Source organism: Haliotis rufescens, unplaced genomic scaffold, assembly GCF_023055435.1.
Source record: "Haliotis rufescens isolate VD_foot unplaced genomic scaffold, xgHalRufe1.0.p SCAF_11, whole genome shotgun sequence".
Taxonomy (NCBI): Eukaryota; Metazoa; Mollusca; class Gastropoda; order Lepetellida; family Haliotidae; genus Haliotis; species Haliotis rufescens.
In genome coordinates, this window is record NW_025963791.1 from 26,718,076 (window position 1) to 26,731,821 (window position 13,746).

General features: G+C 41.8%; 1 protein-coding gene across 1 annotated transcript; it reads left to right on the top strand.

Annotated features, from left to right (window-relative positions):
• Nucleotides 1–867: 867 nt before the first annotated feature.
• Nucleotides 868–13,209, top strand: LOC124132731 (autocrine proliferation repressor protein A-like). The gene is made up of 14 exons (XM_046496800.2): nt 868–1,411; nt 2,010–2,124; nt 3,285–3,396; nt 3,528–3,644; nt 4,209–4,301; nt 5,364–5,453; nt 6,012–6,141; nt 7,798–7,915; nt 8,827–8,914; nt 10,001–10,039; nt 10,199–10,287; nt 10,652–10,745; nt 11,388–11,453; nt 12,689–13,209. The coding sequence occupies exons 1-14, from the start codon at nt 1,228–1,230 to the stop codon at nt 12,806–12,808; spliced, it is 1,455 nt and encodes a 484-aa protein (XP_046352756.1). The 5' UTR covers nt 868–1,227; the 3' UTR covers nt 12,809–13,209.
• The last annotated feature ends 537 nt before the right edge of the window (nt 13,210–13,746 follow it).

The following is a 13,746-nucleotide window of genomic DNA, read 5'->3' on the forward strand; positions in this document are numbered from 1 at the left end:
GTGTGTGTGTGTGTGTGTGTGTGTGTGTGTGCGTGTGCGTGGTTTAGCGGATGTGATTGCGATTGATTACTGAAGATAAAAATGTCCAGGTGATCTATTTATATTTAAGCGTCTGTTCATCTAAACGCTGGTCCTCACTATTATATCTCTATAGCTGCCAGCGTGAGTCGATGCTTCTGTATAGCTGAAAGGAAGAGACTGAAGGCTGAACTATTCACACTTGACAGACTCCGATTGTTCAACCTATTGCTGCTCCGCACTATAATACCTATATATACACTGACAGCGCGTCGACCCACTAGGGGTGCGCTGACATACACACACTTTGCGTGCATATATGTAGGCCTTTAGCCTATAATGTACCACAAGCGTGGTGCCCATATAAAAACGACCTTAAACGCATCGAACCGCACTATAACTCGGATATTTTACTCAGGCCTCAAGGGTTCGAGTCGACGATGTTTTTTCTGTATTTCACTATCGTAAAGGATAGATACAGTAGAACACGGATATAACGAACCCGGATATAGCGAACAAACGGATACAACGAGCTGTTAAAAAATCCCCGATTTATCTCCTATATAATATCATATAAAATTTACGTATATAACGAACTCTCTACAGCGAACTAACGGATACAGCGAACTCATATCTGATCACCGATAGTGTATATCCTCACTACCGTGTCAAACACAAAACCTATAAAACCATGAATCACAACATAACAGAAACACCAACCCGACAGTCCGTCCAACCAACCAAACTGAGCGCTTTAGTCTAGATCCTTGTCGAGTATGTTACAATGTCATTATGTATTTGTGTCACCCCCATCATTTCACAGCGCAATTGCGTACTGACGTACAACCGCTTTCCTCCAAACGCGGAAGTAAAAGTCAAAACATTCAGGTGTACGCAATTCCGGGTCGTCTTCCTCCTATGACCAATGCTTTAATCTTATTCTCTAAACATCATTTGACTATGACGAAGTTGGAGCAAATACTTTCCATAATCAAGAACAGTGTCTCGATGGTGATTATTGTGTTTGTGAGAGATGAGATATGTTCATCTTTAATCAGTCTGGATGTAAGACAAAGTTCGATCGAATGATTGTATATCACATATGACCGTGTCTTATCATATCATCTTGTGACCAGCCATCAGATTTGTGGTTTGAACGACTTTTTCTTGGGCATCATTCCTACAGCCGTGGCGGACAGAGCGAGCATCATGGTGTTTAGGTGTATAGTTCTGTTACTACTGGCGTTTGTCTGTGCCCATGGCGGCGTGTTAGAGGACTACGTGAACAGGTACGACCCCCACTATACGTATGAGGTGCTGAAAGACCACACATACAGGGGACCTGACTACACCCTGTATGTTCTCAACATGACTTCACAGAAATGGAAAGATGGTAAGATAGTAATACTGATTCACATATTTCAATTACATGTATATGTATAATGCAAATTTTGATTGTTAATCGTAATCGAAGTTGTCTTTCCCCTAACGTTACCCTGTAACACCGAAAGGAATGAATGATTATATAATTATGCTGTGGCCAAAAAGGTTCTATGTGTCCTAAAACATGTATTCGTTTGTTTGTAGTCAGTAATATTGCAGTTATATGACGGCGAACGTAAATAATCGAGTCTGGACCAGACAAACCAGTGATTGATATTACGAGCAATGATGACACGTAATCAATCAAGCCACCGAGCTTGACCACCCGATCCAATAAGTCGATTCTCAAACCAACACAGGTTGCTCGGGACCGCCTTATCCAGGAATCCCTACGGGGATCTACAGCATTTAAACCAGGGATTGATAGCATGAGCACCACCACGCAAGGCCAGGCTATATGCAATCAAGTGAAAACATGCATGAAATCCCACCGTTAACTAGCGTTTCACCTTCTTCGTAAGTTTCACGGTGTGATTATGTCTGTTCAAAGTAAGTTGAATTTGTTAAATACATGACAAGTATTCTCTCGACTCCTGTCAATGTTACAGAGACCGTGGTTACCAACCCCATCTGGTGGCACTACCTGACTATAACCGTTCCTGACAAGCTGGTATTCAAAGACTCGGCGTTCATTTTTATCGATGGCGGCTCCAACCATGCCGGGTACGTATGCGCAGGGACAACGTTTCTACAGACCCGAGTTATTGCAGTAGGTGGGGAAAGGGTGGCCCAGTGGATGATTAATGGGTACAAATCGATGTAGAGTTAATTTCGTAGTTGCCATGATCAGTTAGTCGTAGGATCGAATCCAGGATTTGCCACGATTATGGTCCGTGGTCTGTCTGTATCAAGGGGACAAACGTCTACGGACTGCGCCACTTTGTGATCCCCTCCAGTATCGGAGCGTGCCAACTCCGCCAACACTGGTGCATACAGTATTACGAATCGCCACGAAAGGTTTAGTTTTTTTTTCTAAACATAAACAAAAAAGTGTTCTAGCGATCAGAATGTTATTGTTGTTAAGGTGTATATCTCATGCTAAAATCAACAACACAAAACATACAGAAAACTATAGGATGCTACAATAACCGTGAGTTCTTACCGTGCTATTGGTAGTGATCTCATATGATTATAGAAACGTCTTTTGTCGCATTTATTCAAACAATGGCTCTTCATATTTAAAGGTGTTGTTAGCCTATGCATCTGTACACAGTCCAGATATTTAGTACATGTACATTTATAATACTTATAATAAAGGACAATTACACCTCGGTCCGCCCAGTGTGAACAACAATATAACAATGTTACATTATTACACTTCAGTCCGCCCGGTGTGAAGGGCAATTTTACAATGTTACATTATTACACTTCAGTCCTCCCCGTGTGAACAACTATATTGCAATGTTACATTATTATACTCCAGCCCGCTCAGTAAGAAGGGCAATATTAAAATGTTACATTATTACACTTCAGTCCTCCCAGTGTGGACAACTATATTGCAATGTTACATTATTATACTCCAGCCCGCTAAGTAAGAAGGGCAATATTAAAATGTTACATTATTACACTTCAGTCCTCGACGTGTGAACAGCTAAATCCAATTCATACATTATTACACTCCAGCCCGCCCGGTGTGAAGGGCAATGTTACAATGTTACATTATTACACTCCAGCCCGCCAACTGTGGATGACAGTATTACAATGTTACATTATTACACTCCAGCCCGCCCGGTGTGAAGGGCAATGTTACAATGTTACATTATTACACTCCAGCCCGCCCGGTGTGAAGGGCAATATTACAATGTCACATAATTTAACTTCAGCCCTCCCAGTGTGAAGGACAACTTTGTTTCTCTGACCACCATGATGGCTGTCAGTACAGGCTGTATTGGGGCAGATCTGAAAATGATTCCAAATCAACCTACAACCTTTTTGGTGAGTACGTACTAAACAAATCACCGTCATTGCCGAAAAACAAAAATGCTCACATCCAAACAGTATAAATCACAACAACGATCAGTCCGCCACGGAATCGGCATCTGATCCGATATTGATCTTATCACCAGGCTGACCCCACCCACAAAGCCCGATCAGAGGACGCGGTGATAGCGTGGACATGGAAGACCTTTGTGCAGGTCAACTCCTCCGACCCGGAACTCCTACTCCGCTTCCCTATGACCAAGGTATGCATGTACTTTATACCTCATGTTCAAAGGCCATTGATCACTACTAGTTTGCGGCGCCGTAAAAACTGTGGAGATTTTCGTCCTTTAGAAATTCCAGGATTCGCTAGTCAATGGGGTCTAATCCCATTGATTCGTCCCGATTATGTACGTTGGTGTTAGCTCCCTACTATTTGTCGTGTCTCTCGACAAAGCTTATGGTCTACTACCTACGTTAAGTAATTTTGTTCCCTCACATTAAGCTCTAACGCCGTTATGTAACTGAAATACTGTTCAAAGTGGCGTGAATCCCCTCCCAAATCATTCACTGTGGTTAGAGAGTCTGCTCGTCACGCGGAAGACCAGGATTCGATTCGCCAAAAGGGTACAATGTGTGAAGCCAATTTCTGGTGCCCCCCGCCTCGATATTGCTAGAATATTGCTTAAAGCGGCATAAGAACATACTGATCCACTGTGAAAGGACCTTCGAACTCCGGTTTAATTAAGTTTTAACAATTGACTCATATTGATAATGTAGTTAAACTTCAGTTTAACTTGTTAAAAGCTAACGTTTTCCCTTTCCAGGCCACTGTGAGAGGGATGGACACCATTGCCAACTTTTCTAAAAGTTTACAGGAGATTAACATTGACAAGTTTTATGTTGCCGGAGCTTCCAAGGTGAAATATGGAATGATATATATAAATGTTGATATGTTTACAGTGTTAGCGGTCTCAAAGGAGACGTAGTTTTCGCATAATTGTTCTGTGAGCTCCTGCTAATTCCACACCAATATTTAGTCTCTTAACAAATACTATATCATAAACTGCCAGGCAAGATGGGATATTAATAGGAAGGTACGAGTCGATTCATCTGGAGCTCTCAGCATGCATTGGTCGCGAGAAGATAGGAAAACGGTGATACCTTCAAGCATCCCATGTTGGAATCGAACGCAGTCCATCTATTTTATTTTGTTTGTTTTGTTTATTTGTTGTTTAACGCCACACTCAGGAATATTACAGCTATATGACAGAGGTCTGTAAATAAATCGAATCTGGTCCACACAGACCAGTGATTGACGTTTTGAGCATCGATCAGCGCAATTGGATACGATGACATGCATCAACCAAGTCAGCGAGTCTGACCACCCGATCCCGTTAACTAAAAACACATCGTAAACATAACATGAGTCACATAACTTATGCAAGCCGCCGCTTTTGCCGCATGATGCTGTTTCTTACCTCAGACAATTTAAGCCATTCATTACTGTTGTCTGCACGCCAGGATGTTTACATCACGTGACACTCATGTGGTCAGATATAGTCTCGGCTAGCAATGTGTCACCCCAGAGGCCTAATTTCACCGCATATAACCGATCGTGTTCGGACACTTACTTACGTAGCGAACTTACGTTACTTGAACAGTTATCGACTGTATTCGGTCATTTCCGTAATCACAAGAGATCATAGACTTTCAACGCAGGATTCAGCGAAGATAAAATGCAGAAAATGATCCATTAATAGTGTTGTTTAATCGCGTCTATTCCTTACAGACTCCAAAGAGAGTTATACTGGAAAATATGTATTTCAGTTATAAACTCAGCACCTCAGCATCATTTCATATACAGATAAATATTGTTTAACCGCCTCTATATCTTACAAACCTAAAAAACAGCGTCATTCTGAAACAGACTTATACTGCATATATTATGACCATGTCAGTTCTATGTATTCTGGCTGTAGCGTGGGTGGACGACGTGGACTACAGCAGCCGTGGACCCCCGCGTCAAGGGAATCAGTCCAATCGTCATGGATCTTCTCCATATGGTTAAAGTAAGATTTATGGGACTGTCTTCGCATAGAATTCTATGTGACAGTCGAGGCATTGTCACACAACACAGACAGAGGATGTTTCTCACACAATGGTGTCGGGAAACAATGAAAAAAAGTTCAGAATTGTAATAAGATTCAATATTATACACAGTTTATTCTGGATATATTTGATCCTTAAGTATGCACTGCTCCTTCTTAGTGTGCCATTGATAACAAAAGTAGTAACATGTTGCATATTTATCTGTCATCACACGCCAATGAGTGAGTGACTGGGTGAGTTTGACTTCACACGCTCTGAATAGCGTTTCAGAAATATCCCGGCGTGTCACCTACTGTGGGAGGAAATCCCGAAGGGATGTTGGTGACACCAAGAACACATGGGTATTGGCAAACCTAGAAACATAATCAGGTCGATCCTGGGATTCGATCATAGGTTTCTCGCACACCTAAGGGACACAACTCTGCACAGCGATTTGCGGCGCCCTAGACGACTCCCGCTTATATATATGTCTCCACATCATGATCCAGATGTTCACATGTTCACTTTGCTTGTTTCAGAATCTTCACCATCACTTCCGAGCCTATGGAGGATGGACGTTTGCGTTCAAAGACTACTATGAACTGAACTTCACAGAGTCGTTAGATCATCCCAACACCCAAAAGATGGCCGACATTATTGACCCTATTTGTGAATACATATTCATCTCGTGTTAAAAATTAGAATGTCCATATAGGCTTCAAGCAAATATACTGTACAAGCCATGGTGTACATTTATTATCGACAACTTTCTCTCTTACACTACATTTGGGACGTTTGGGTCTCTATCAGGACGTATTTATGAAAGGGGTGTCTTCCATATCACGTCTGCAGCGAATAGACTGTCTCCGTGGTCTAGTGGATAGAGCGACTAGGAGAGCGGAAGGTCGATGGTTCGATCAGGCCGCGTCATACCAAAACTTTAGAAGATCGCACGCGTTGTTAACCTGCCTGGCGCTAAGCATTAAGGGGCTAAAAGGAATTGTCTGCTCGGAGTCTGTAAACAGTGTCTGAGTGGGGTATTCATGTTAAACTGTGGCATGGTATCTCAATTTCTAGCACGATCTCATCTTCCCGAAGCACGAGTGCACCTTTATAGTCAGTTAACTCTCTTGACTCGGGAAGATGGCACTATCTAAACCCGGCACAAGTCCGGACTTATATAAGCAGCTACACACACACCCGCACCCGCGACGCTATACAAGTGCAATAATTTGTAACGCCACGTCAAACTCCATTTCTCCTCGCTTATGCATTCATTACTGTGGTGCCAAACAAAGATCTAATAATGGTTCCAACAGTCGCTGTATAAATTTGTAGTTTTGGGTAAAAGTATTCCAATGTAGCTATTAAAACACTCAGATCTGTAGCAAGTCCGTTGTTATAGACTAGCCATGAGAACAAATAATGAAACTCTTTCAAACAACAATGTTCTTCCAAGATTGTCGGATTAATTATTGCTTTCCAACGTCGTAAAGGTTGTGAAGTTCCGGGGTAGAATAGGTCTTCAGCAACCCATGCTTGGCGTGGGGAAAGGGCCTATGGAAATATGCGAGTGGTGACGAATTCAGACTGGTAGCAGACGACGCAAACGAACCGAGTTACTTCCCTTTACCCTATACATTCGCATAAACAACCAATCACTTCTGAAACTCAACTAAACTTATATCAAATACATTTTAAGCAAATTACCTAAGATGTGTTCCAATTGATTTCTCAGAGGGCTTCATGAAAGTTGTACCCAGCCTGTGAGCAGGCTAAATAGAAAATAATTTGCCCGCTCCTTTATCAATCAGGAGCTAGTATTTTAATGTTACACAGCATAAGCACAATATCTCAGCATTGATGTGTCCTTGTCTTAAAGTTGTTGATGAAACAGGATATATTTTGCCTTCTTTGTCTTTATTGATTACACATAAGCATAACCCGTGAAGATCTGGGGTAGAATAGGTGTTCAGCTTCCCATGCTTGCCGTAAAAGGCAACTATGCTTGTCGAAGAGGCGACTAACGGGATCGGGTTTTTAGGTTCACTAACTTGGCTGATGCATGTCATCGTATCCCACTTGCGTAGATCGATGCTCATGATGTCAATCACTTGATTGTCTGGTCCAGACTTGATTATTTACAGACCGCCGTCATATAGCTGGAATATTACTGAGTGCGGCGTTAAACAACAAACAAACAAATCCAACGTCGTAAACTTAATTTCAAACCACCAGTTTTATAGATTAACCATTAATGCAACATTCAGGATACTAAGGACTGTCTTTAGTGTTCATATCCTGAAACGATTGCCTATATTCTAGCGTACAACGACAAGCTGACAATGCCAAAGCTGATCATCAGTACAGGCGGGGACGAGTTCTTCCTCCCCGACGACTCCCACTACTACTACAACGACCTCAATGGACCAAAATACCTCAGGTGAGCCATATTACTTGCTTGAAGTTTTAACATGCAGTTTAAATTTTGTGTCCGTGGATATGTAAACATTATGCTGATTACTAAAAAGGACATATGTGGTAAGCGTACCATAGGTTAATGTTCGTGGATTTTCCGAACAAGCATTGGAACCTATGGTTAGATAGACGTGTGCCTGCTTTATGAGAATGCCTTCTCTGGGGCCGGTGGGGTAGCCTAGTGAGGTGAGGTGAGGTGAAATTGGGTTTAACGTCGCGTCTAAGATTATTGCACTTATATAGCGACGTGCATGCACGTGTATGTGTGTGTGTGGCTGCTTGTACTAGTCCGGACTGATGCCGATTTATAGTGCTAGCTCACTGAGATACCATGCCGCAGTTTAACATGAATACTCCACTCAGACACAGTATACTGACTCCGAGCCGACCAGTCCTTGTTTTAGCCCCTTAATCCGAGCGCCAGACAGGGTAATAACAAGTACAATCTTTTAACGTCTTTTTGTATGACGCGGCCTGGGATCGAACCCTGGACCTTCCGCTCTCCGGGCGGACGCTCTACCACTAGACCACGGAGGCGGTCGGGTAGCCTAGTGGTTAATGCGTTCGGTCGTCACGCCGAAGCCCCGGGTTGATTCACCACGTGGGTACAATGTGTGAAGCCCATTTCTGGCGTCCCCCGTCGTGATATTGCTGGAATATTGTTAAAAGGGGCGTAAAACCAAACCCACTCACTCCTTCTCTGGCGAGTGGAAGACGATGTGCGTCACGATCATTTCTAACTTTTGTAAGTCATTCCTTATCTTTGAACGTAAGTTGTGAAGATCCTTTTGAAAATCTAGCACGAGAACAGTTCAAGTATTCGCTTAACGTAAACACTCTCATGCTAATAAACTAGTTATGATGTTTGTCTTTCAGAATATTACCGAACGCTGAACATAGCTGTGCCGGACATGAGATAAGCTTGTTGTTCACCATGCGAGCTTTCTTCCTATCAATTATGTCGGTAAGGTTCTATGCCGCTTGGGGATTCCGGGATTCCGGGATTCAAGGTTAACCTATGCTGGTCGTTAGAGGCGACCATATGGATCGGGAGATCAGGCTCGGTGTCTTGCTTGTGTGTCCATGTACCCTGGCGGCGTGGATCGTTGCTCGTCCATCTTCGATATCGATCACTGGATTGTCTGGCCCAGGCTCGATTATTTGCAGGCAGCCATCATAAAGCTGGAATATTGCGGCGTTAAATAACAAACAAACAAACTGATGTATCATTGTCCACATGGCTACTAACGAAGTTGTTGCAGTTGGTTTATTGAATCATATTACATTGGCTAGGGTTTATTTACCCCTTTTCTATCATTTCTATCATAGTCGACGTGTTGGCTAATAAAGGACCTTTCTCAATATTTACTCATATGTCTTTATACTTTTCCTTTTTAGGATCCGGGTTAAAATTCATGTTTGAAACCTGTGTTTGTCGTACGAGGCGATCGTGGAGATCAGGGTTAGCATAGGTCCCCAACAACCTATGCTCCGACTTAGTGACTTGGTCGTGTGTCATCGTACCCCGACGCCGTGGGTCGTTGTTCATAGTGTCAATCACTGTCACGGAACTTGATGCGTCAAATAACAATAAACAAACCCTGAAACATTAAATATTATAGAGGAAAGAGGAGCCGATGGTATTTTCGCAGTAGATGGTCCGAGTTTCATCTCACAGCTTTAATGTCCCCGTTGAAAGATCTTTCTCTTGACCCAGGATATCCGTTGAAAATTAATTTGGCCAACATTTGTTACTAATTGTTTGATAGGCATTACTTAGAAGTTCACGGATGAGAGAGACAATTTATGGATAACAACTTCTTTATTTACTGGTTTACGTTTCGTTATAGATCATTTGGTACTAGTAGTAATTTTAAATTGTTCACAAGTGTAGGTTTGTATTTATTTGTTACTTAGTGTTTAGGTTTCCTTTGGTATAACAAAGAGATATATCATTATGATTATACCTCTGACGTGTTTATCATGGTACCGGGTGTACTTATGCAGGATTTGTTTTTACTGTTGATAACCACAGGTGTCTTTCTTGCAGGCGTCTCCACTACCGAAGTTTTCCTGGGTTAGAGAATTGGTAAGTAGAACTTCTTTGCAGTACCGGGCATATAACTAAATGAACGGATTGCCTTTTACAATGCTATGCGGTCATTATGTTTACAATACCAAGGGAGTCAATATCCACAATGCAACTCATTTAAATGTTTCTGGACAACACATTTTTTATACATTGCAGACCGCCAACGGAGGTAAAATAACTGTGACCACAGAGACCGAGCCACTGACTGTGACGTCATACTGGGCCAAGACTATAGGCGGAGAAAGGTAGAGAGTCCATGTTACTATTGTAAATTCACTCACCTTCACTTTGCGTCACATTTAAAAGTAATCTATGACCGAAGTAAAAGCAACTTAACCGTTCTTGAGAAACGAGTGGTTAGGCAATGGTGAGAAGCATAGGGGTACCATAAAGGTGAACATTCAAATGAGTGAATGTTGTTTTACTCCCCAGCCAGCAGTATCCGAGCTATATTACTGACTGGCCTGCATATAGTAGAGTCAGTGGTAGGTTATATGTGTTAAATCATATTATTTACAAGATAGTCTCTATAAACATCAGACGCCTAACAGAAACACGATGGTTGAACTATGACCCATTAACATGGATTGGTCATGTATTTATCTCCAGGCGTGACTTCCGTCTGCTGGTGGGCACTCCCGGCAACCCCGACAAACCCTTCCCCCACCCCGTCATCTGGCACAGTCAGGCAACAGAATATGTTGTAAGTGTTGTTCATTTAATGAGCTGATATACGACATATACGTCATCACTATGCTGAAGAAATGAGGAAGATCATAATGAAAGTCTCATTTAAGGCCAATGAAACATTTAATTTTTTTTCGCAAATGACTGGATGGAGAGGGTTTTGTTATGTATATATTTTATCTTTAGGACGTAACATATCTATATAAGTGTTATTGACTCTAGTGTACCAGTAACATCTTTTGGCCGCGGCTCCTGCGGTGCAGCTTATTCTGTGCCTACATATTGAACTGAATCCTGCCAAGTGAGACACACGCTTAGAGAGGGGTGGCGTGTGCAAAGTTCAGAAACATAATTTGAGTTGACCGTCATTTTCACAGTGCCTAAACGTATTAGAGGCGAGAGGGTGATAAAAAGTAATTTGTTATAACAAGCCTAAATCAAATTTTGTGAATATCATTATTGCGACCTTAGTGAAAATATAAAAGGATCAGTCTCGATCATCTGCCGAAAGAGATGCCATTGGGCGTACATGGCAAAGTAGTGGTGAACATTATCAGACTGGACCAGTGAAAATCAGTGATGACTCCAGGGTAAGCATGTTCTGCACCCCCGGCAGCAGCCGTCACCCAGACTGTTTGCATACACTTACTTCTTCCAGGGTAACAACACGTATGTGGCGGAGTTTGAAAACCCTGACGAGGGATGGAGAGCCTTCTTTATACAGGTACGTTTATTCAGGGAGTGTGCAAGACCTATGTGGACTCAATTCAATTGTTACAATTCTGGTTACAGCGAGTCAGTGCGCACGTGAGAGGCGTTTCACTTGTACTACTGCAGGATGAGGAAGTTTGATCATTGTCACCACATCCTGCATCAACAACCTTGGTCCAACCAGCTACCCATGCCATCATTCATATATCACCTACCAGTTCCTTTTGTGCTGCCTTCTGTTCGTCTTCCAAATAGAAATATTCGATTCTGAATCTTCATGCAACGGATGAATTTGACTTACAGCATATTTCATCATGGTAATGACAACTGTTTGACAGAAAGCTATTTTAGACACTGGTGTATATAGTGTGACATTTTACATCGTTTACAATTAACTTAATCTTTGCTAGACGATGCATGGAAAATAAACGTGTTGTAAATTAACCATAACATATCACACGATATCCCGGGCATTGCTGACCTTGTCTTAAACATATTGATGAAACGGGATAATTTCCTTGAGTAATATGTCCTATGGAAATATGCGAGTGGTGACGAATTCAAACTGGTAGCAGACGACGCAAACGAACCGAGTTACTTCCCTTTACCCTATACATTCGCATAAACAACCCATCACTTCTGAAACTCAACTAAACTTATATCAAATACATTTTAAGCAAATTACCGGAGATGTGTTCCATTTGATTTCTCAGCGGGCTACATGAAAGTTGTACCCAGCCTGTGAGCAGGCTAAATAGAAAATAATTGCCCACTCCTTTATCAACCAGGAGCTAGTATTTTAATGTTACACAACATAAGCACAATATCTCAGCATTGATGTGTCCTTGTCTTAAAGTTATTGATGAAACAGGAAATATTTTGCCTTCTTTGTCTTTATTGATTACACATAAGCATAACCCGTGAAGATCTGGGGTAGAATAGGTGTTCAGCAACCCATGCTTGCTGTAAAAGGCAACTATACTTGTCTTAAGAGGCGATTAACAGGATTGGGTGGTCAGGCTCACTGACTTGGTTGATGCATGTCATCGTATCTCAATTGCATAGATCGATGATCATAATGTCAATCACTGGATTGTCTGGTTCAGACTCGATTACTTACAGACCACCGTCATATAACTGGAATATTGCTGAATGCAGTGTTAAACAACAAACAAACAAAATAAATAAACATAAGCAAGAACAGTTTGACAGAATAAAGATAGCAAGTGCAATGCATTGATGTTGTAGCTGACGTTCCGTGGTGTCAAGGACTCGGTGCTGGAGTTCACGACGGAGAGCCAGATCATCCCTGATGTCTTCCCCTTCCCTGACTGCAGTGGAGAAAGTTGCACAGGGACGCTTGTCTGACCAGTGATGTGTTAATATTTGTTCAGTTTGTTGTTTAACGCCACAGTCAGCATTATTTCAGCTATTTCAAGGCGACCTGTAAACATTGAAGAGTACAAACCAGTGACTGAGAGCATGTGCAAAGATCCATGACATTGGGGTATGGTGACCGGCATCAATCAACGAACCTGACCACCAGTTACATTTAGTCAGCTTTTACAAGCACGGCTTTACAGGGACTTATTCTAACTCCAAATCCCCAGGTGGTGATGTATCCATGCCATTATTGTATTGTTGACAAGACTAGGAGTTTATTTCCTGGGGTGTTCCAACCACATGACTACCACACTCTTAAATTAGTGATCCTATTCTTAAAAAAAATGTAATTATTTTGTTAAAATAAAAGTGTTGGGAAATGGTTATAAAGTTATTTTTGTATGTATTTTGAACTCATCTAGTGGTTTCATGAAATGACATAATTAGCTTTTGAATGTGTTCAGGTTTAACATGTACTCTTAAAAAAAAGGAAACGCATAATCTGATTTTTTTGTGCAGGATATATATCATATACTGCACACTTGATGGACATGTGACCGCCTCCGTGGTCTAGTCATAGAGCGTCCACCCAGAGAGAGAGGAAGGTCTGGGGTTCGTGTCTGTGTCATACCAAAAGATGTTAAAAGATGGTACTTCTTGTTACCAGGCCTGGGGCATGGCATTTAGGGGGCTAAAACAAGGACTGGTCGGCTCAGAGTCAGTATACTGTGTCTGAGTGGGGTATTCTAGTTAAACAAAGGGATGGTAAGTCCGTGGGCTGGCACTGGTTTATTCTCCCTACATAATTTTATTGTATGACAAACAACCCCCACTCGTCGTTTATTTTTTAAATATGACATAGCAAATTAATATATTGTCCACTGGAGTAAAACAACATGGCGCCAACACATAAAATGTAAATC